General features: G+C 36.6%; 1 protein-coding gene across 14 annotated transcripts in view; it reads right to left on the bottom strand.

Annotated features, from left to right (window-relative positions):
• Nucleotides 1-22,273, bottom strand: part of NAV3 (neuron navigator 3) — a 514,050-nt gene that overhangs the window by 251,745 nt on the left and 240,032 nt on the right. For 5 of the 14 annotated variants that reach the window (XM_077783524.1, XM_021528118.3, XM_077783525.1 and 2 more), the window contains exon 1: nt 1,282-1,986. The exons of the other annotated variants lie outside the window; for them this stretch is intronic. In XM_077783524.1, the coding sequence (XP_077639650.1) occupies nt 1,282-1,524 (243 nt within the window). In that variant the 5' untranslated portion in view covers nt 1,525-1,986. Of the gene's footprint in view, nt 1-1,281; nt 1,987-22,273 lie in introns of those variants that run through there. 14 annotated transcript variants of the gene reach the window in all.

Raw genomic sequence — 22,273 nt, 5'->3', positions numbered from 1 at the left:
GGGCTGTTCATCACTTGTGGTTATCAAGAGATGAACAGTTTGCTCCTTTTTTTACATTTCTGTGTAGGATATCTGATACCACCAATGTATCATCTCTGGGAGACAGGGAAATGTGACAGAGAAAACTCCAAGGGAAAAGTTAAGTGGCAAGACCAAATTCTCATGTGTAAATATGTGGCAAGGTTTAAAAAGGAAACCAAATGTTCAGAATCCCAACTCTATGCTTTAACCACAAAACCAACTTTCTTCACTAAAATTGAATTAACCCAGTAACTAAAAACAATGAAAAAACAAGTACATAGATGTGCATCTTGCCCCTGTAACATCTCTAATGACATTTAAGTGTTCTCAAACTAAGATACAATTAAAAATATATGTTTAATTCCAGGGTGGTAATCAGTTCCACAAACCAAGAGCAGTAGAAAAGCAGGAGGAAGTAGCCTCACAGCTTGCTGAAGCTGTGTAAACCACACATGCAGGCATAATGTACTGACTGAAAGATCTACAGAAATATATGCTGCTGACAAGAAGGGACTCAGTCAGTACTCATGTACAAAGCATGAAAAATGTTTTCAACTACAACAGAAAGCCTAGTTGAAAACCAAGCAGAAGTGCTTTTAAAAGTTAATTAGGACTCAAAAATAATCCCCTTACAAAAGAAAAAAACCCTAAGCAGTCTAAAAAATACTGTGGCATCCTACTTCAGATAATCAATTGTTTTTACATCACAATGAATTTGGGCTAGATAGGGGCTAGGAAGAAGCTATTTTGCAGAGGAGAAAAACACAAGTACTTTTCACTGAGAAGCTGTTTTTCTGGTTCAACAATTCTGCAGCAAGAATAGCCAGATTATTTGAAAATTGAAAAGAAAATCAATTGCATGTTTTTATTTTAAAAGAGCCTCCCTGTGGGAATAGGTGTGGGCGTGAGATCTCTTTTTAAATTTCATAATATAACATAAAGCTGCCAAATTTTTTTTTTTTAATATTCTGTTTACTGGGTGCCAGAATGGTTTTTCTCTCCTTATGACTCTACTGATCCTTATCAAAATTCATCTGTGAAGTAACACTAACATTTAAAAACAGAATATTTATTCAGATAGCAGCACTGAGCAAAACAAATTTTCAAGGCTGCTGTGGGATTTCAGTGGTGACAGCAAAAGTCTATTTACTCATTTACCCCCAAGTTCTGCATGCAGAAAGTTTGTATCAAAGTTTTTATTTCAAAGCAAATCAATGCTTTTTTTAGAATTAAGTTCCACAGGTAAAGTTTACAACTAACCTTGCTATCTTCGATCTCCTGGGTTTTTCCTTGAAGCGTTTTCCTCTCTCCAAAATCACAGGTTGACTTTAATGTAAGCTGACAAGAAAGCATCGAGCTCTCTGCCCCAGTAAGCTCCAAGGACTTTGGTGAGTACTTCTGTGAGCTGGTGGAGCCAAGGCTGGGTATCGGGAGGGCAGTGTGGACAGGCTTTGACCCTACAGCTGGCTGCCTCAGCTTGGAGGCAACCCCAAGCACAGGCATGGCTTCTATAAAAGTATCTTCTTTCTGCCAAAGAAAATGCTCCTGACCTCAGTCTGGTAGACTCCAGTTTCAGCAATTTCAGAGCAAATGCTTTAAACAAAAGTAGCAGTCATCTTTTCAAAAAGTCTTAAAACAATAATATTACGAGTTCCACAAGGAAGCAAAATTTTTCCTTCATCTCTCTCCTTCTCCCTCACAGCCACTCACACACACTGCTCAGTGAGTCAGTGGCTCTGTAAGACTAAACGCTCCTTTGGGGCGTGAACTTTTCTTGAAGGTGACTGCTACAGAGCTGCCTGTCTGGGATTAAAGAACTCATAAATTCGCTTTCTCTTCTTCCTGCAGCATTCCAGGTCTGTGCATTAAGTGAATGAAGGATGGGAGAAAAAGAGAGAGAGAAGAGAGGAAACCTCCCCGTACTCCAACTGTCAAAACAGCTCCGAGACCACAACACTGGAAGCAGAGACCTCTTCCTGACTACATAAATAACCAGCCCACATCTTAAAAAAAAACAACCCTATTTTTTTTTTTTTTTTCCTCTTTAAGGAAAAAAAAGGACCTGAGTAGTGGCCAAAACAAACAGCTGTTGGACGAGTTTTCATCCCGGAAATAATCTCAGCAATGAAGCTGTTTGTCTGATTCCTGGCTATTTTTCACTGCTGACAACCATGAGCTACGGTGTTTCATTCTCTGTTCCTCCCATGAAATCAGGTTAAAATCGTGCAAGAGCGTGGCTAGAAACCGACACTGAATCACACTCTGGGGTGGGTAACGTCTGTCTGTGCTATGAAAAATCCATACAAAAACAGAGCAGGATATAGAAGAACTACAAGCATTGTTAAAAGATTTAGTCAATACAGCTTTCAGAGCTCTTTTTTTTTTTTCCTTTCTTGGTGGTGGTATTAACGTCATCTATTCAGTGTTAACACTTCCCTTTCTAAAAACATTGAAAGCTCCATGAAGTCCATGTCCAACACATCATTTCTGCTTGTTGCTCACAGAAATATTCTTTCTGGCAACCTCAAATCCTTGCACACAGAAATACAAGTCAGGCAGGCAGAGCAGGCTCCATAATGAGTCATGATGGACAGTCCAAATGGTTGAGCAGCATAAACACTTACTTAAAAGAACAATTGTAAATTCCTTTGAGATCCTGTAGCAGGGGAAACCCTTTTAAACTGACATGAGGAAAAAACCTGTGCAGAAACATCACACCATTCAACTCCTAGGGGATTTTATGACCCAGCATTATAGACATGGGGTTTTTTGTTATGTCTTCCAAAATAAAACACAAGATGACTTGACTTATTCTGCCCCAATATACTACATGGTATTAACTACACCTTCCTTGAACAGTATGTGCTATTACCACCACAGATAGAAGCACAAGAGAAAATAAGAGCCCTCTGGACTTTTTTTTTTCTCAAAGCAAGGATGGCAAAAGTTTAAAAAAAGCACTGAAAAGAAAGTAAATTAGAAGCACACTAGAAAGATCTTAAATCATGCTTTTAAATTATTTTGCATAATAAACATGGGACACGTCTTGTCCTCTATCATTCATTTACAAAGATCACACTGACAAAGTAAATAAATTCAGCTCTCTGTATTGACTTACAAACTACCCTGTTCTTGTTTGTGCTTTGTAGGAGTTTAATCTGTTGTAGTAATCTGAGTTTTGAAGTGAGAATACAGAGAATGAGCAAACACATTTCAGAATCCTCTGTTTATCTGCCATTTGATTTTGCCACCATTAACAACAGATGTAATGGGTTTTGTGCAAGAATGCAGAGATAGCTTCTCTGCATTTTGGACAAGTTCAGCCAACAGGATACATCAATTTGCTCCAATGATTGGAATATTCTTGTTCAGTGTGGTATTTCAGATCTTCTGCAGAACAAAGGGGTAGAAACCTCCTTGTGCAGTCTGCATTTGTTTTCCAGCATTAAAAAGCATTGAGGCTGTGTAAAGAATTTAGATTTCTTAGGCACAACTGTTAACAGTTAACACTTCGGAAAATGCACATATGCAGACTGAAGTGGACCACAGGAAAAGAGGGATTTATCTCTTGCAAGGTTTAAGAAGATGAAAAATCCTTATGAGAATTGTTAGTCAATGATCAAGACAAAGAATAAACTACAGCCATGAGACAGAAACTTTCTTTAAAAGAACGTTGCCAAAAAAACGTAATTGAATCTTATTACTTCCCAGGGTTATAATTTTACAAAATAATGCACTTTGGTAATCTTGCTGATCTTCTTTTGAATATGAATGATGAGGTCATGATACCCACAGTCTCTTTTGCAACCCATTTTCCCAGCCCAGAAACCCTGAAAGTAATAAGTAAGCAAACTTACTAGGAGTCATCTGTAATACTGGATTTGGAAACAATGATGTGAGGCTGGTGTTACTGCTATGCTTTTGAAATATTTTTTTTATTATATGTTGACTTTAAAGCTAGTACCAGGTCAGGGCAATCAACTTCAGAACCCCAACTACCTAGAATATGTACAACGAGAAATCGCAGAAGTGCTTCCAGTCTACTGAGGATGCAAAAAAGAGTATGCAAGATTCTTTGCAGTAATCATGAAAAATAATGGAGGAAAACAATTATATTCTGTAAGAATTATATTCTGTAAGTAAGAATGCAGCTACAAGTCTAGTCTTCCTTTGCTTATCTTCTCTAATTCTAAGCAAAAGATAAATAAACAAACATCTGCCACTCTTTGAAATCACTCAGCTACAATTTTTGCTTGAAAGTCTTTGTGTACCTCATGGTGAATGTGGGTTTTGTGAAGGCTTTCTTGAGGGAAAGATATTTAAAAACTAAGCTTCAGTACTGTTTTCCACACAAACAGGAAAGTACAGGATAAAGCATCTTTGGACAACATACACAAACTATCACCATATGCTGGTGGGATGACACTGCAGGCAAAAGGTGTCCAAAGATCCTCTAAGGGAATGAATTGTGGGGAAAGGGCAAAGTTAGATGCTGCAAAGAAGGGCACATTGTCAGGCATCAAGCTGACCATGTGAACTTGGTAGCATTTTCTTCAGGATCTCTGTTGTGGAAAGCTAAGTGGCTGCCAAGCAGGGCAGACAGGGAGAACTCCAAGTTAAAATGAGGATGATTTAGATATGTGTGAATAATGTTCAAACAGAAAAAAGGCATATCTGTGAGAAATAGGGGTGGAGAAGGCTATAACCCGGAGTTACATGAAATCAATCACAACACTGGCATGAGGGACAGAAATATTACAGTCAGAATAGAGAAAGCACTGAGTAAGGAGATATGACTAACAGAGTAAGGGACACACATACTGACTTGGTTGCATTAAACTGATACATCTAGAAAGGGACTGCAGAGAAACATGTCAGGCTAAGCATTGTTCAGAGATGAACTGCAGGTTTATAATTTATCCCCTTAGACTTTAGAGTAGACATCCTCCAGCCAGGCAGGTAGGGGACATCATCTGGATTCAGAAGGATAAATACAGATCATGACTGAAGTCCTGACACAAGGGAAATGATGTGCAGGAAAGGTTGGAGACTTATGAGGAAGGCAGAAGAAAACTAAGATGTGGGAAAAGATAGAGGGTAGCATTTCAATTGGGACACTGGGTAAGAAGATAAAAGTGTAAAGGGGAACCAAAAAATGGGGAAACAGAGCAAAGGTCAAAACAATCTTTAGTAGTTTTATCATCGGTAGTGGCAGTTCCAGTGATATGTTGAAAGCAGGGCCACTGTTTTAGCTGATAAAATAGTGACAATCTAGCTGTAAAGCATGACTGAAAGTGTCACACAATCAACATTTTTACAGAAATTATAGATTATATTAATGATATGTACCTCAAAGTTAGACAGCATGTATGCATTCAGTATAATAGTCCTCAAATCTTAAAAAAAATTTAGTATTTATTTCAAATAGCAGGAGCAAACACACCTGAAGTCTAAACCGCTTCATAAAAGAAGGTATCAGTCACTTGTAATGTTATGGTGAATTTTTGTTCTCAGGACTGAACAGAAATAACTGTTCACAGCACAACACCCCAGCATGTATTTCCTTTCCTTCATTGAGTCTGATACCAATGCAAATCCCATGAAGGTTGCTCCTCTTCTGCACCCGCAGCCCTCAGACAAACTGTTCACATGAACTGAACAGACAGCTGGCAGTGTGTCCCAAAGCACAGGAAATATCAAGAGAGGGGACACCTGCCTCAAAAGTGGAGCCAAGATATTTGTTTGCTCCTTCTGCTCTATGATCTTCAACAAGGAAGCTGTTGCATGTGTAGAGGGTCAAACAGGAAATGTCAGGGGTCCAGAGACTGCAGAGCTCTGTTCTGAGCTATTTCCCCACTTCATCCCACTGGTGTAGCAGCTGTGTATAGAGTTTACATGAGCCAGGCCAACTTCGGAATGAGCCGATACAATCACAAGATTTTGTGCTCACTCATTTCAGGTTGAGCATAAAGTTTTCCCCAGCTGGGGATGGACAACTCTTTAAAAAGCAACCAATGGTTCTAAAATATGGAAGGTACATGAATCAAGATGATTTATTTATTTACTCCAGATAAGACAGGTTTAAACTTTAAAAGTGCAAGTAAGATGCACACCGCATGTCTGTCTGGTGTAACAAAATATGTTCAACCTGTTAGATACTGATGAGACAAATCCTTCAGCTCCAACTCATGTTCACAGCATAATTCTATGAACATTATTTTTGTTATTACAAAATTCAGGTGAAACCATTAGTCTCAAGGCAAGACATTTAGCAAGTATTTAATCCTATCTGCAAGTATGTACTGCTACTGAGTAAGCTGCTGTTGTTTTTCTTAACAGCTTTGTATTCCAAAAGATATATAATCCAAAGCCCAGTTACACTCACAGAAAAAGGTGCATCCGGCTTCCTAAAGGAAATCCTTCTGCTTTGGCTAAATGTTTGGGGAAGTTTTTCAAAGAGGACAATTTTTAAATAAGGATATAGTTTTATCATCTGAACAATTTGGCTTTTCAAAACTCAGACAGAAGTTTAAAAGGCGTTTGAAAGCATTAACTGACAAAGTGACTAGTTTTTATATAATTAATTCATGCTGTACATTTGCAGCATCTTCCATCAGGTATTTTCAAACCTTTATGTGCAATTTAGTACCATACTACCCTGTGAAGTATATAAGGTATATTAAAATATTGTCAAGTGGAACCATGAGGTTAAATGATCTTCCCAGGTCCAAATGGGGCTTCAGTACTTTCTTTCTTAAGTAGTGGTTTGTTTGTTTTGTTTTTTTTTTTTAATTCTATACCTGTGTGGGTTAAGAATTACAATTTTTTCTCTTTGTTGTCCACTCTATTTAATCATGAAGTATTTGGCTTAAAGGAATTGAGCTTAAATACTATAGGATTGGAAAACATAAACTTAAATTTTAGGAGGATAAGAAAGAACTGATGGCAACTGAACACACTATGTAAGTATTTACATACTGATCTACTGGCTAGACCACACAGCCAGCTGGTAAAGCTTAATGAAAGGATCAGCTTTTCTCTTTGGGAGGTGGAAGAGGAAAAGGGAAAGAAAAGGATATTCTGTTTGTTCACATAAGGATATTCTGTTTGTTCTTCACAAACGGTGAAGACTCTCAAAGTTGATGTTAACTGCAGCTAACAAGGAATATGCCCACAATCAGCATAAACTGGTCAGAAATTTAATAGCCATCCTAAGGATTGAAGTCACAGCTTTTCTACCTTTTTTTCCTTGTCTCCTTGCTTTCTCATTTACAAAGACTCTCCAGGACACAGTCATTGCATGCACACTGGATTCTCCAGTATCCTCCTGGACACTGACAGGTATCTTCATCTTTTTCCATTTCTGCTTTCACCCCAATTTGTCGTTTTTCCTCTGAAAGGATTTCTGGCTTTGTATCACTTTTGGTGGGCCCTGTTGAATTATGATTTCTACTGCTTGCCCTACGTTTTTCTGTCTTAGAATACGTTACTTCAGTGATGCATTGTCAAAGAGCATTTCTCCCATGTATCAGGGTAATTAAGAACTACAGCTCTTTGTAGAACCGCTAGAAAAAATGTCTAAGGTAGACACAAGAAAACCAGACATTTATAGAATGTGTAATTAAGCTCTTAAGTGATAACATTACTTTCAGTGTAAGTGGTGAGGAACAGAATTCCTAGCCTGTTTCTAATAATTATATTGATGGAAGAAGTTTTGTTCCATTTGAAATTTTGATCAAAGTTTAAATTATCTGGTGTTCCCCTCAAAATATGGTCCTCATGAATTCTCTGCAATCACTACTGCCTTCAATACGAATTCCCCTGGAAAAAAAATTTCCCAATGTATATACACCCCAAAAATTTTGATGGAATATTTCAGTTGATTCTAGGAGACACTTTTAAGTCCTAATTAGATGAGAAGGAAATTGGTGTTATTTTCAGTTAATCAAAGCTGTTCTGACTCTCGATACTAACTGTGAACTGTTCAGAACTTTCATCCAAAATTTCTTCAGAGAAATTGACTTGCTTTACTTACTATGAAATTTCCTAACAAACTGTAAAAAATAACTCATAAAAAGAAACTGCGACTAAGCAGGAAGGAATCTGCTGATTATCTGCCATCAGGTGCCTGGCAGAGTGGCAAACCTATGCTTTCATCTGCCGGAAACTTTCCTCCTATGAGCACTGTGGATCCGATAGAGGGTTTCAAAATCACAGTTATGCTGGCATTCACTTTAGCATTGCAGTGAAAAACTCCTCCATAAGGTTCCCACTGGTATATTAAAAAAAAAAGTTACTGTAGAAAAATAGCTTAGAAACATCTGCTACAGTCATGATCAGACTCTTGGCCAAGTGCAGAAACAACAGTAAGAGGCTTTGAAGCCAATCAGCTTTGCTATCACCAGCAGATACCTCTGCAGTCAGTGGAAATTACTGCACAGAGAATTTAGAAGATATGAAGAAAACTTGCTCTGCCAAAAGTGCATATAGACAACAATGAAGAAAGAACAATTTTTTAACAAGAAAAGGTGCATGAAAATGAAAACTGAAGGAGGAGTGAAAGGTTAGCAATAGGTGTTAAAAAAAAAAAAAAAAAAAAAAGACTACATTAATACTTAAAGAATACTTCATGAAAACAAAGATGGATATATTTTAGGGGATTTACTTTGATATTTGGCCTTAAACAACTGCAAGCTGCACTGCAACTGGAAGAGCACTTTTGACTCATGATATACTGTCTGCTTCCTTCTTGCTTTGAGACTGTAATCATTCAATGCCAACTTGCATCCCCCACAGTTCATACCTACTGTAGCTATACCACCTCTACCCATCTGCTACCCCAGAGCTTGATCTAAGTAGTATATATTGCATGCTATTTCCTCACTGCATTACCACTGCATGGTATTCCTCAGTGCTTATCAGTATAGTGGAATGATCCCAGCAATGTTTGGTTTCCTGTTGGCCTTTGCAGATAGTCATCATAACTAATTTTGTTATCAAGTAACCCTTCCTACAATACCCATATTATTTTCATCTTCTTTAACCACATAAATATTTTATATTTATCCTACATTTCCTGTAATTTGCAGTAATTCAGGAGACACTGATACACATTTTAAAGATTTCCTATGGCAAACATAACGCCTCAACATAAAGAATTAAGAACAGTCACATTTTTGGTGAAGCATTACAAGATCACCATTATGTCACCTTCCCTGGCACAATTCCCATCAGAAAATCTGGCATTTACAGTGCTCTCATGCTGGGTGGATGTACTGGTGAAGCACTACCTCCCATGGCAGTGCTAGGTTTACAGCTTGACTATATGATTTTAAGGGTCTTTTCTAACCTAAATAATTGCATGATTCTATAGGCCACACAGTTCCCTTGCACACCATCTCTTCCTAATAGTCGGAGGCACCATCCTGAGTGCTGGATCTTTTCTGTGGCCAGTACTTTTATTTTGGATCTCAGGGTGCTACATGAAGAACAGATATTGTACCTTGAAGTCACTCTAAGGTTTTTGTTTTGTTTTGATAAACAGATATGCTCTTTTAAACATGTGTTTTGTGCCACTTGCCTACTCTTAATGAGAAGTTATGACAACACTATACAGAATCCACATTTTTCAACAGTGTTTCCTCACCAGAAAACTACACACACTGTGGTTTTCCTGCTCTTGTCTTGTGCTTGGCCAGCTTGGAACTCTGGCAGAGAGGGTCACCCACCTCTACCTGCAAAATATTAAGCAGACAGGCCTTGTGTGTCAATGAATGAAAAACCTTGACCATGTATAGTTGAGCTGTAAGTGGGTTCTCTTTTCTTTCAAATAAAAGTAGGCCTAATGCACATACTAAAAATCTCAACCATCTGCCTCTATCTCCTGTTGGCCATATGTAAACATTTCCTACAATGAGCCTTGAAAGCTTGTGCCTTTCTCCATTCTGCTGTGCTCAGAGCGTGCTCCAGGCCAACTTCTGAAATGTGTTCTGTATGTCACTAGACTAAACCTTCCAGGTTTTGATCAATAAGTGTCAAGGAACTGCTGTTTTTCATTAGCAAACATCTCCCATCTATGCTAAACCCCACACCTTGTGTCATCCCAACAAAAATCTAAGCGTAAATTACAATAGCAGCTTTTCCGGTCAGCAAGTTGCATTTCCTCACTGCTACTCTATATAGGATGCATGATTTTATCTTTTGCGTGTATCTTTATGTACACATGACTATGCATGTTCAACATGTCAGACAGACATTAATGCCATTTGAGCAATTCACCTGGGTTGTTTTATCTTCCACCAAAAAAAAAAAAAAAAAAAAAAAAAAAAATAGAAACCATCAAACCCTCAATAGCACACAGCTGTCAAAAATAACTTCAAATCCTGCAGATGTTAGATGCTTTCTTCCTGCTTCTCTGCGTACTGGATAGAAATATTACCTTACAGATGTGGCATGTTATTTAGAAAAAAAAAAAAAAAAGGAAGCTGTGTTTATATGCTGGTCTTACCTTCAAGTGTTAGAAAAGTGCTAGATGGGAGACAAATAACACAACTTCTCTCCCAGCTTTCATCCATCAGTTGAGCTTTTAGAACTGACATATGTAATAAGCATTTGGCAGACATAAAAGTAACATCAGCATTCAGAAATTAAAAAATAAAACAGAAAGCCAAAATAATTTTTTCCACCTACAATAGCCCTATGATGAGCTACAAAGAAAGCACAGTTTTATCAAAACCAGGATGGAGACTATACTGGTTATTTAGCTGCAGAATCCAGCTAAACAGACACTGTAAGGCACAAATCAGCAAGAACTAAGTTAACAGCCACTAGCGAAAATGTCACTGGTGGCATGTGCACCTTCAATGGTGACAATGGCAGAAGCTATTTTCTTCAGATAGATATGTGTTTAGAAAGAAAAGGTCTTCATTACATGTTCGTGTGGCATCACAGCCAACCACACAGTAATTTTCCTGATAGATCCAGGAAGATTTTCTATTGGTAAAAAACTGTGATTCCCACTACTTTTCTAGGCCAAGTACAAGACATACAGTACAGTCCCTCTCTCTGTTTAGAAAAGATGTCATTAGATTCCATACATTATTCTTTTCTAGTCCTTTATTTTTTTTCTTAAATTCTCTTTGAAAGTTTTAGTTTGCATTCCATTCACTTCTCTGCACCCAGTGGAGGGAATATTCTCCAGAATAAGAACAAGATGTGCAGGCAATATTTTTATTTTCTTTTCAGAAACCATTGCAGCACAGCATTACAATTTCTGCAGTACAAACCACCCGAGCAACACTACAATCTGTAACTAGCAGACTATTCAAAAATCTCCTCCAATAAGCTGTCAAAAGATTCTGGTCTTCTCTGAAACCTACTTCAATTTAGGAAATTTCCAAATATCACATTATTTTGGTTTTAGCTGTATATTTTACTCATCTAAACTATAATCCAGTTACTTTTGCTTATATTGCTCTACTTTTTAGCTTTCTATAGAATTTCTTGACTCTAATATACCTGAGCACTTTTATTCTGCCTTACATAATAAACCTGAAGCAGTCCAATGCCTAATACCATGGGATGTTAATGGAAGGAGCAGAAGTCTATATTTGCTTGAATATATTAGCTAAAGATGATGGACGAGGAGGGAAAGAATAAAAGAGGGCTTCACAATGTGCAGTCTGCTTTCTGACCTGGAAAAGGCTTCCTTTTGTGATTAGAGTTTGTGTTCCAGGCTAGTTACATTCTGGCCAAATTGATTTTCCCACCCTTACATAAGTGAACTCTGTTCTTCATTATATGGGTGTAAATCTGCAGCAAAAACTTTGAACTTCCAATGAGCAATTTTAGATTTATGCCAGAGTAATTGAGAGCAGAATGTAGCCTCTTGGTTGTTCACAGATATTATACTATTAAAGATTTCTATCCTCCAACACACTTGTGACTATTCAACTTCACCACAGCCTCCCCTTCTCTCCTTTAAGCTATTCTACAAGTTGACACAATATTTGGAATTTTTAACACAAATCATATTTGGAAATATTTTACTTCCAAATCAAGGGAAAATGTAACTACTGAGAATGTATGTATCAAGAGGAGCTTTTTTTCCTCAGAGAAAATCTTTAAGAACAATACAGAAGCATTCTTCTGTGCTGACACAGGCTGCATGCATGACTGTCCAGCTCTTTTTCAAGTCTGCAGAACTGTTATTATTTATTAATCTCTAGACTGCTAATATTAGTCAAATAGCAAGCAGCTCAAAAAGTTCACTAAATCTATATCTTTAAATAATTACACAACTATTTTGTAACCACTGAACTCATTAAAAATAAAAAAAAATTTTTCAATTACGTTTACTTTGTATCTTGCTGCATAAACTTTATCCATGGTATAAGTTTAATTAATTACAGTGAGTTTTCCTCCAGCAGGAAAGAATTTATTGTTTATATTACATGCCAACAATTTTCTAGGTCTAACAAAATATTAATTTTTCTTATGTATAATTTCTGTTTAATAATTTATCCCAGTAGGGTTTTTTTAAAAAAACAATTTTTCTGATAATGTCACCCTTTGTTTGCTCTTCACAGAAGCCAGCAGGGTCTCAGAGATATTCTTGTGCATGCTAGTGGCTGCAACCCACCCTGTTTGTTCACATCACACTAAAGTACCTGAAGCTCAGAAATTCTGACATTGCCCAACTGTGACTAGAGAATTGCTTTTCTTTGATCTTTGATTTCAAGAATTCACTTTCCCCCTCTTTGTGGAAAGACAGTTGGTTTTAATTAAAAAAAAAATGAAAACATTAAACTGGAGAATTTCCCAACAGGAAACAGAGTTAAAGTGAGCCAAACCTTAATGCCATACCTTTTGGATCATGCCCTCAGCAGGGTGTAAATATCCAGTCATTTTAAACTTCAGCTTAGGCCATCTTAAGTTCTCACTAATATCTGAATTTACAGTGTACAAATGAAATCAAAATCTTACAAAACAACTATTTCTCAAACATGGCTTCAAGCTATGCTATTGAAAGGCTAGAATTTTAAAAGTTTATACTTTAAAGGTCTCTGAGTAAGCAATTCTCACTGATTTCAATGAAAGGGAGAGGAAAAATCCATTCGTAATTACAGTGGTCTCAGGGAACCCAAGAACCAAGCCCAATTTCCACAAAAATCTTTCCACAGACAGAAATCTTTCCATAGACTTTGGTGGCCACATGTGCTAAACAGTTCTCACTCAAGGACTCTGAGGCTGGGATTATACTATTCACTTATGTAAATGAGTTCAAAGAAAATGTAGAAATTAGTGGGAATGGTATAAACTTTAGGAGCACTATGAGATTTGCTTAAATTGGCAGGCTAAACTATTCAGCATCACTTCTATAAACTCTTTGAAACAAATTTGGCTTAAGCAGAAGCTCTTCTGAACTGATTAAAAAACTTATCAAGGCTGCTTTTAAAGATTTATTTATTCAAATTCTCCTATGATACTGGCAGCCAAGTTGAAGTCAAAACTCTACTGCGATTGGAAAAAATCATTTGAATGTCAGTGGGTTATGTAAAACCTGAGACTTTTTGCCCAGAAGTAAATCTGTGAATGTTATATTGAAAATGCTAGTCTAAGAAGTCAGAAAAGAATTTAGAATCTGAAAGCCTCAGATACTTTTTAAATTATTTTGAATCCATATAATATGTTGGTTTCCCCTTTCTGGGGATAGGTCACTGAGAGAAGCCATTGCTTTTTTGCCATGATATAAGAATAAAATGTCTATTCCCAAATGCCTTCCAAATTCCAAGTCTCATGCCCTGGAGTTTTGACCCTAAAGGCAGAGCTCCCAGAGTCTTTTTGAAGTCGATTAGAAACCTTCTTATAGCTATTAACTTTATACAGATGAGACTGGATATAGCAATGAAAAGCAGTATCAAACCTCAGTAGTCTTTTTCTATTTGTTTCAAGATAAGAATCATAACCACAGGACCCCAAGATCTGTACAGAGAACAAAGAAGTCTGTCCTCCCTTAGGGAATATAGTGGGTGAAAGACATCATCCAGATTTTGCTGGTAATACCTCAACATATGCCAGCCTGTTTGAAGAGATCTGAACTGTCAAATCAGGAAACCATCAAAACTATGATACTAAGAAAAATATAGTGAGAGATCATGATCTTACAGTCAGTAGGATTCAGATGGAACAGACTAGATACTCAGAAAAAGTATCTACTTGCAGGAAAAGCAAGATGAGAGCCTATCACCATCCATCATCCATCTATGTCAAAAGTATTATGGGAGTCTGGCCACTCATTATTCTTGTATTCATTTTATTCGTATGCCTATCTATTGAATATTGAATATTGTTGTATTCTTTTGCTTACAGTAATGATTGTTTATAAGTCATGACCTGGATTCTACAGTAATTTCATCATTACCCATTCTACTGTCCTTCAGCTGATCAATGTAGGAAAAAATCCACATTATTATGCATAGCCTATGACTGCATTTCAGTTAGAAAATCCTATGATTTAAGCTTCCTTCTAATCCTTCTAGAGCCCTTAATTATATAGATTTGGAAATGTATCCTATAACTATTATGGGTCCAGTTTGAAATTAATACTTGGGTTTTTTCCACTTTAACAAAATTCCTAACTCACCATAATTTTTTTTACTTTAAAGATTCCATTATAATTCCAAGTTTTATAAACTCTTAAAGAGGGGAACTGGAGAGTCACCAGACATTTTTTCTGCTTGCAGCTGAATCTGTGTTGAAACAATCTCTAGATTGTTAGATGTACACATAAATAGCTGTAGTTAATGAACAATTTTAAAATTTTCTTTCTCACATTAAGTCAAATATGATGAGATATAGATTAAAATATATAAGTTCAATTGTAGTGAAAAAAGTTAAGGCATACTAGAAGCTTTCAGCTGTACACTAGGGTAAGGTACTTCCTAAAGGTTTGATCCTGCAGCTCTGGCACATATTCATTTCTCATCACCATCATGAGTTCAATCATCACATGCAGACTATAAAGCCATATCCATTTCAAGTCATTAAGCTGAACTTGCAAGTTGAAGCTGGTGGGAGTTGTGCAGATACAGGACGGTAGCTGGCTCTGAGATTTTTGCTAATTTGTTCACTTTCCTTTGAAGCACAAAAGCAGGAAAGAAAACCACATGAAATATTAAGTCATCCTGCATTTCCAGGAAAGTTCTGAAACAATTAAAAGCTACTACCTTAATATACAGATGTTAGTCACTTCTCTAAGAAAGCCAGAAAAACTGTAACAGGAATAATAAACTTTGTACTTACAACAGCAGAGTTTATGTTTGGTTTTTATCCACTGAGCATTAAAATATCTATTGAGCACTCAATAAATAATAGTAAAAACACAGGCTGTTATATTTCAGGCAATAATGATTTTATTAGGAAATTGATTTAGATATTCCTCCAGCTTTAAAGACATATGGCCATCATGGATTCATATATGGACTGGGAATTGACAAAGAGAATTTATAAAAACATGAGGATACAGATGGCAACAAAATAAATGTTTCAACAAAAAACATATTTCTTAATATATTAAGAAAATCTAAATTCCAGACTGAAAATTGCTAACACCAAATTATTCCTTCTTTACTTTTAAAAACAGTTCTGCTTCTTGTCTGAAAACTACTTTGTTCTCTTTCAAAATTCTTCTTTCAAACTGACCTGTTTAAGTTACATTTTGAATCAGGTAGTGATAAAGTTCAGTGACTAATTTAATTTTAAAAAAGCACTGAAAAGCATCTTTGCCACATTTCTTCCAGATATTTTACTCTTAATTTTACAAGTGTTTCATTTCAAAACATTCTAGATGGTTTATTTATAAAATGCATTTAAAACATATTAGATCAAACAAAATACTTTTCTCTCTCTGAAACAATTAAAAAATTTTAAAATAGAGTTGTACAGCTGTAAGGCAAAAGAATAGCTGATGTTGGCAAGCAGCTGTTGTGCAACATGCGTTTTGCAAATGAATCATAATTGTGTCTCTTGAAACTTGTGCTCCCCCATCTGTCTGTTGTATCCGTTACAGAGAGGAACGTGTCTCTATGAAATTATGGACTACATTTTGTATTATGTTAGAACACATGTCTAATCTTGCCCAAAGCAAACCTCTCAAATTCCTTTCCAGACAGCTGCCCTTCCTGCAAAAGATGCTTGACATCTTAGTGGAAGAGTAACACTGAAAAGCCATTGAAACTGCAATTTGAAGCCTACTTCTTCAACTGTAAAGTCTACTTCATCTGTTTGACTAACAGATGAATAAAGTTATCCCATATCATAGCTATTAAATTCTAGGCAGGGAGTCACTTGAACTGAGAAGGCAACTTAGTATAGAAGGGAGCCTTTGAGAAAACCAGTAGAAGTCATAGTTAAGCCTAGTCTGTACTAAAAGAAAGGAAACACACAAGAGAGTAAGAGGATTAAAGAGGCAGAAAGGATTTTGCCTGTTCTAGGACACATGCAAGCACAAATTCATCTCATGGATCTTCCCAGATCTATGTCCAAGCAAGCCAGGTCCAGCTGTAATTATGTTCAACAGAGAGAAACTAGAGGCTGTTTTGAGTATGACACTAACCAACCTCCTGAGATGGCTGTTTCCTTCCACTGACCACTGCCAGTCTCCTGTAGGTATGACTGGATTGATATGACAAGGCTACAGTTTCAAGTTACAACAAATGAGGCAAAACCACTGAATTACTCAATTAGACTAATCACACCTTTGTGCTCCTGACCCCAGCATTACTCCCAATTGCATGCCACAGGCCTCTTCTCCTTGGCAGTGCCAATTGTGACTATAAATTTAATTGATCCATTTTTAAACAAACCTCTTTTCCCCTATGGATTTCTTTCTTTCTTTTTTTTTTTTTTTTATATTTCCTAAAGGTGGGATAATTAGCCTAATCTAACTCGAGAATAACCAACAACTTTTTGTGAAGAATGGAAAATATGTCTTCAGATCATGCCTGATAGAAGATAGAATTAAACTTGGACTAGCCAGAACAAGGACAAATACCCCACCTCCCGAGCTGACTCTGAATAAGTCCCAATGCCACTGATTTTCCTGCTTTTTTCTGTTTGTTTTTTTTTTTTTTTCTTCTTCTTCTTTTTGGGCTTTCCTCCATTATTTGCATTTAGTTGCATTGGCAAAAATAAAAAAAACAAAACCAAAAACAGTCAGTGAATTCTGAGTCAGTCTAAAGTCCATCTCATACTCAGTAACATGAGCTTCAGGTTACAATCCAATCATCCATCCAAAACAATCCAAATTTTGGTGCTAAGGACAAACATCCTATTCCACCAGTCATCAAAGATATGTTCTGAGAATGGTACTGAGCACTGGTCCCATATATAAGGACACTGACTGTGTTCCATCTAAAGCCAGCTGAGATGAGACTAAGCAGTCCCACTTGCCACATACAGGAGACCCCTTTCATCCACTTAGACTGCAAGTGCCTTAGGTCAGTAGCTGATATTGCACGTCTAAACTGTTGGTCCCTAAGCTTTCTGGATAATTCTTAGCCTATGGTGCTTCTGCAGAGTTCCATGTATCCTCAGTATGAGAACAAGGTTCAGAGCACAGAACACATATTGAAGACCAGCACTGAACACAACCATGGCTTTGCTACAAGCCCTGTGATAATCTGAGAACTACAGTTCTGAATCAGGTAGCACAACAAGACTGGTTCACTTAAGCACAAACCTAACCCCAAACAGCAACAAACCCACATTGTTATTATTTTATTCTTCACCATACATATGGGATTATTCAAGTGTTGAATACTGTTAGATAAAACTGTAGTGTGATAAGAAAATTGCACCATTGCAAATTTCCTGTGGAGGAAAAATTAGTCTCAGCATAAAATCCATCTTAAGTCTCAACAACTTTAGCACATATCCACAAATTTAAACATAGGTTTTGGCAAGTAAATAATTTGTCCTGATGCTCAAACTGTAAACTCAAGCTCATAGCCTTGCAACAACCTCTTTCACTGATGATTAACAATTTTATGTGAAACACAAGAAACCCATACATGAATTGAACCATCCCTGGTTCTTCTCTTAATTCATAAAAAAAATTGCTCCCAAAGCGCTTCCTATCCAGTACTTAACGTCTTTGACCATCTACTGCCAGCCACATAGTAACAATATATGAAAATCCCAGTTTCTTTCTCAGAATTTCAACAAGTAATAACATAGCAAATGGAATATCTGTACCTGGGCAAACTTAACAGCATGAGCTCTGCATTTAACCAATCTGTCAAACCTTTAAGGTTTCTTTAGGGAACTTTAGTTCCAGAATATTACAGCATAATGACATAATTTACATGTCTGAAGGACATCAGGTTATAGGCAAATTTCACTGAAGCACATCAAAAAGTATTTATGTACAAAACCCAGAAACTTTTTTGGGAACAGCTTTTATGTGTTTAGCAGGAAAAAAGCAATTAAAAAATAGTCAATCAAATAAGTGTTTTTTCCACTTACGGTTATGTGTTATCCATTTAATTCTTTCTGTTCACACCCCAATATTTAAAATGATTGCTTATGCAAGCACATAAGAGTGATACCATGAAGTGTCTTACCACAAATTTATCCTTCAGTGCTATTGTTTATGGATGGTCCTTACATTATATTTTAGCTCAAAGGCACAACTCGCTCTTAATTTCCTCTCTTTGACAGGTTTTCTGCCCTCAGAGTAAAAGATCTCCAAGGATATCAGCTCAGAAGTAGCACAGAGGTATCTGGAATATTTGTTATGCTATGACTGCAGCTCCATATGATCTCATCTGGCTTGATATGACCGGTGGCAAAACCTGAGTTATCTGCAATTTTATCTAGACAAAAAAAAGATTGAAATTACTTTCTCTAACTAGAAGGACAGTTCCTCTTCCGGTCACTTCCTGCATATAAGGACCACAGGGCTGTATGTAGCCTTAACTGAAATGTTTATTCATTTACATGTCAAACTGGGTCTGTGCTGAGGGCTTTGGAAAATTTTCCACTCCGTCCAAGTACTGGTTCAGTCCTTCTAACACTAATTATAGGAGGAATATCAATGCCAACTATCTACTAATTGTTCCCATCACATCTGTTTGCCATCACAAAACTCCTAGAAATTTGCCTAAGAAGGGCTCTCCAGAGGGCATCCAGTCAACTGCCAAACAGAGAGGGGGATTAAATATAGGGGCCACACACATCAGCTCACTGCCTGAGCATTTCTTCATCATCTCCCATGAAGGGCATAATACAGTTTTGTTAAGCAACCTGTTCCAGTACTTTATCTTCAAAGCAGTGAGAAAGCTTTTCCTGGCACATGGTGTTTTGGTAGCAGCAGGAATTCTGGCTCAGGAGAGGTTTGGATGACAAGGGAGCATGTGTATGGGAGTGGCCTTTAGCAGCAGGAAGTATTAGGGTTGTTGCTTTTGTAACTTGGGAAGTTGCCCTAAAATCTTTCTTGTGGGCAACACCTCAGTAAGTTTAGTCAATTTTTTTTCTGTCACTGATCATGTTTTTAAATAGTCTAAATCCTTGGGTACTGATTTTATCACACCTCACTCTGCAACTTTTCCACTGTATTTCAGGCGAGAGTGGGGAAAAAAAATACATTAACTACTTTTCTTTTCATACAATGTTGCTATAGTATTTCCTTCAACAGAAAATCTACCAATATACACAGAAAGCAAACAAATATTGTTTTTAATAAAATAAAGCAAAAGATAATCCAAATAAAGGACAAACACTTTTTTAAATGAATACGTTAAAAAGGCCTTGATTCTGTAAGAATTATTTGTATATTTAAGTCTTTTACAATTTAAGTGATAATTTTAACTAAATTAATTAATTAGTGGCAGCTGTGCAACTAAATCTTCTTGAGGGAACTTAAAAATTCCTTTGAATGCCTCCTACTATATCATGTCAAGGAACAAAAAAACATTTGATGAAACTACTATGTTGAGATTCAATTGCAGCAATTTTATACAGTGATGTAGGGTCTCTTTAATAAAAGCTGGTCTTTTGGTTGTACTCTGCAGTTCTTGGCAGATCTAAGCACAAGTGGAACTCTTAGTTTATGGTAGTCAGGTCTACTGGTCTTTTGGTTGTGCCTGGGCTCCCATCAATGTCAAATTAAGTGAATTTGGCTTACAGGCAAGAATCAGGTTGTATTTCTTTTATATATATATATATCAGCAAGAGATTGTAAACATATATGTGCATGTGTGCAAATTGATTTTCTTTTTAACTTTAAAAAAGCTTCTAAAACATACTCAGTTTTGGCTTTCTTCTTATTTCTTAGGTAATTTAATCTTGATTTCACCAATGCAAAAGAGCGAAAAATGAAGAAAAGAAGAAAAGTCACTGATGGCCTAGAGACAGCTCTGTGGCAGGAAGGAAGAAAAAACCTCTGCTAATACCTCTGCTTTTATACCAGGATATTCCATTTAATCATAACCCTCATCACAAAGTGCACCTCAGAAGCGTACTGCAAATCAAGATTCACATATATTATACGAAGACTCAGTTTTACTAAACTGTCTATGTCTCTAATGTTTTGGCAAATTATTATAAATGGGGCCAAGTCCACCACAACTTTAGGAGGTATCCAGGCCCATACATCACCCAAAAGACAAAGATGCCTTAATTTTGCAGTTCATTCTCCTTTTATTTCAATTCAAATGGCTCAGATTCTCCTACTCCCTACAATCTTTTTTCCCTTCTGAAAATCTGACCTAGTGTCTGTCTCCTGGAGCCTTTCTGCCAGACATGTGGCGTTACCTTCCATGTGACACTGATTGTCTTGCCCGAAGGGCAGTTCTTTCTACCACGTCCTCCCCTGATATTTCAGAGAGAAAATTTAGCTGAAACTTTTCACAGTTTTCAGACTAATTATCCATTCCCTCATGAAACAGTAAAAGACAGCATTTGTGGTGCCTAAGGAACTTTTAAATTAGGCAGGCTGATTTTGAAAATTACAGAAACTTAATGAAAAATCAGAGATCCGCTAACATTACTCCATACACATTACTGCGTGACATACTTATGCTTTTCAGGCATTTTAAAATCTGGTTTTAATAGGTTCTCAATTTAATGTTTTTATAACAGTAAAGGTGACAAGCCAATAAAAATATTTGACAAGTCTTTTTTTTCTAGAGTGGAATATCATGAACACAAGTTAAGACAGATACAACAGTCTAACCAAGTCCATATCTATCATCCTTTAAAGACAAACTGATCTGTAATTCACCATGGAAAAAGTTACAAAACTGTGGGTTTGCTATAACGTGCGACTGAACATCTCAACCCAATTTTGGCAACAAAGTGCAAAGAGAAAGAAAAAAATAGAAAAATAAAATAAAGTAAAATAAAAGGAAAGGATTTAGTGCAAAGAAACTGTGTTTGATTTGGATTTATTTTATTTCATAAGCAAAAGAAAAAACACTGTCTCAGGAGAGCAAAAATTAAGGCATGAAAAAGGAGGGGAAAAAAATTCACTCCTTCCTTAAACTGTACATTCCTACACAGCCATTGTATCACATTGGACTCTTCAAATGCTAACTAAACAAAAGAATAACTTGGTTCCTTAAAGCCTTGATAAAGCGTGCGCACAGAAGGCACTGACAGCAAACAAACTTTTGGCTAGACCAGCGTTTTTTTCCAGAGGAATGTCTTGTCTATATAAACATGGTAGCATCAGGGTCAAAATTCTATTTCATTTCAAGAGTTTCTAACAGAATACAAAATTACCTTCTCGGCTATTTCATCCAGGATATTTGTGTTTTTCCAAAAGCATATGCAAGTTCAAATCTCTCTCACTAGAAGTTGCTACTCTAAAATATGCAGAGGAAGAAATAACAGGAAATTCATGTCAAAACAACAGAATCATTATATGCCACCATGAAAGATAAAAAAGGGATGTACTTTTATCTTTAGCAAGATCCAGAGAAGCAAAGCAAGGTACTGTCTAAAATGTATGGTTTAAAATTTGAGGAATTAGCCCAAAACAAATGCCATGGATTTGGTTCTTACATATGTTCCAGCTAGGTTTAAAAAAGCCAGAATTTTGTGACAGCCTTAGTCCACTGACAGTGCATAGAACTGAGTGCCATTTTAGTGGAGAAGAATGAAGATGAAACAGATCTTATTACTTTGAAGGAGATATTTAGAATGGATACTTGGAAAAATTTTATGTAAGAAAAGAAGTAGTCAAGGATTA

The sequence above is a fragment of the Lonchura striata genome, chromosome 5, assembly GCF_046129695.1.
Source record: "Lonchura striata isolate bLonStr1 chromosome 5, bLonStr1.mat, whole genome shotgun sequence".
NCBI lineage: Eukaryota > Metazoa > Chordata > Aves > Passeriformes > Estrildidae > Lonchura > Lonchura striata.
This window is presented reverse-complemented; position numbering and strand designations above follow the sequence as displayed.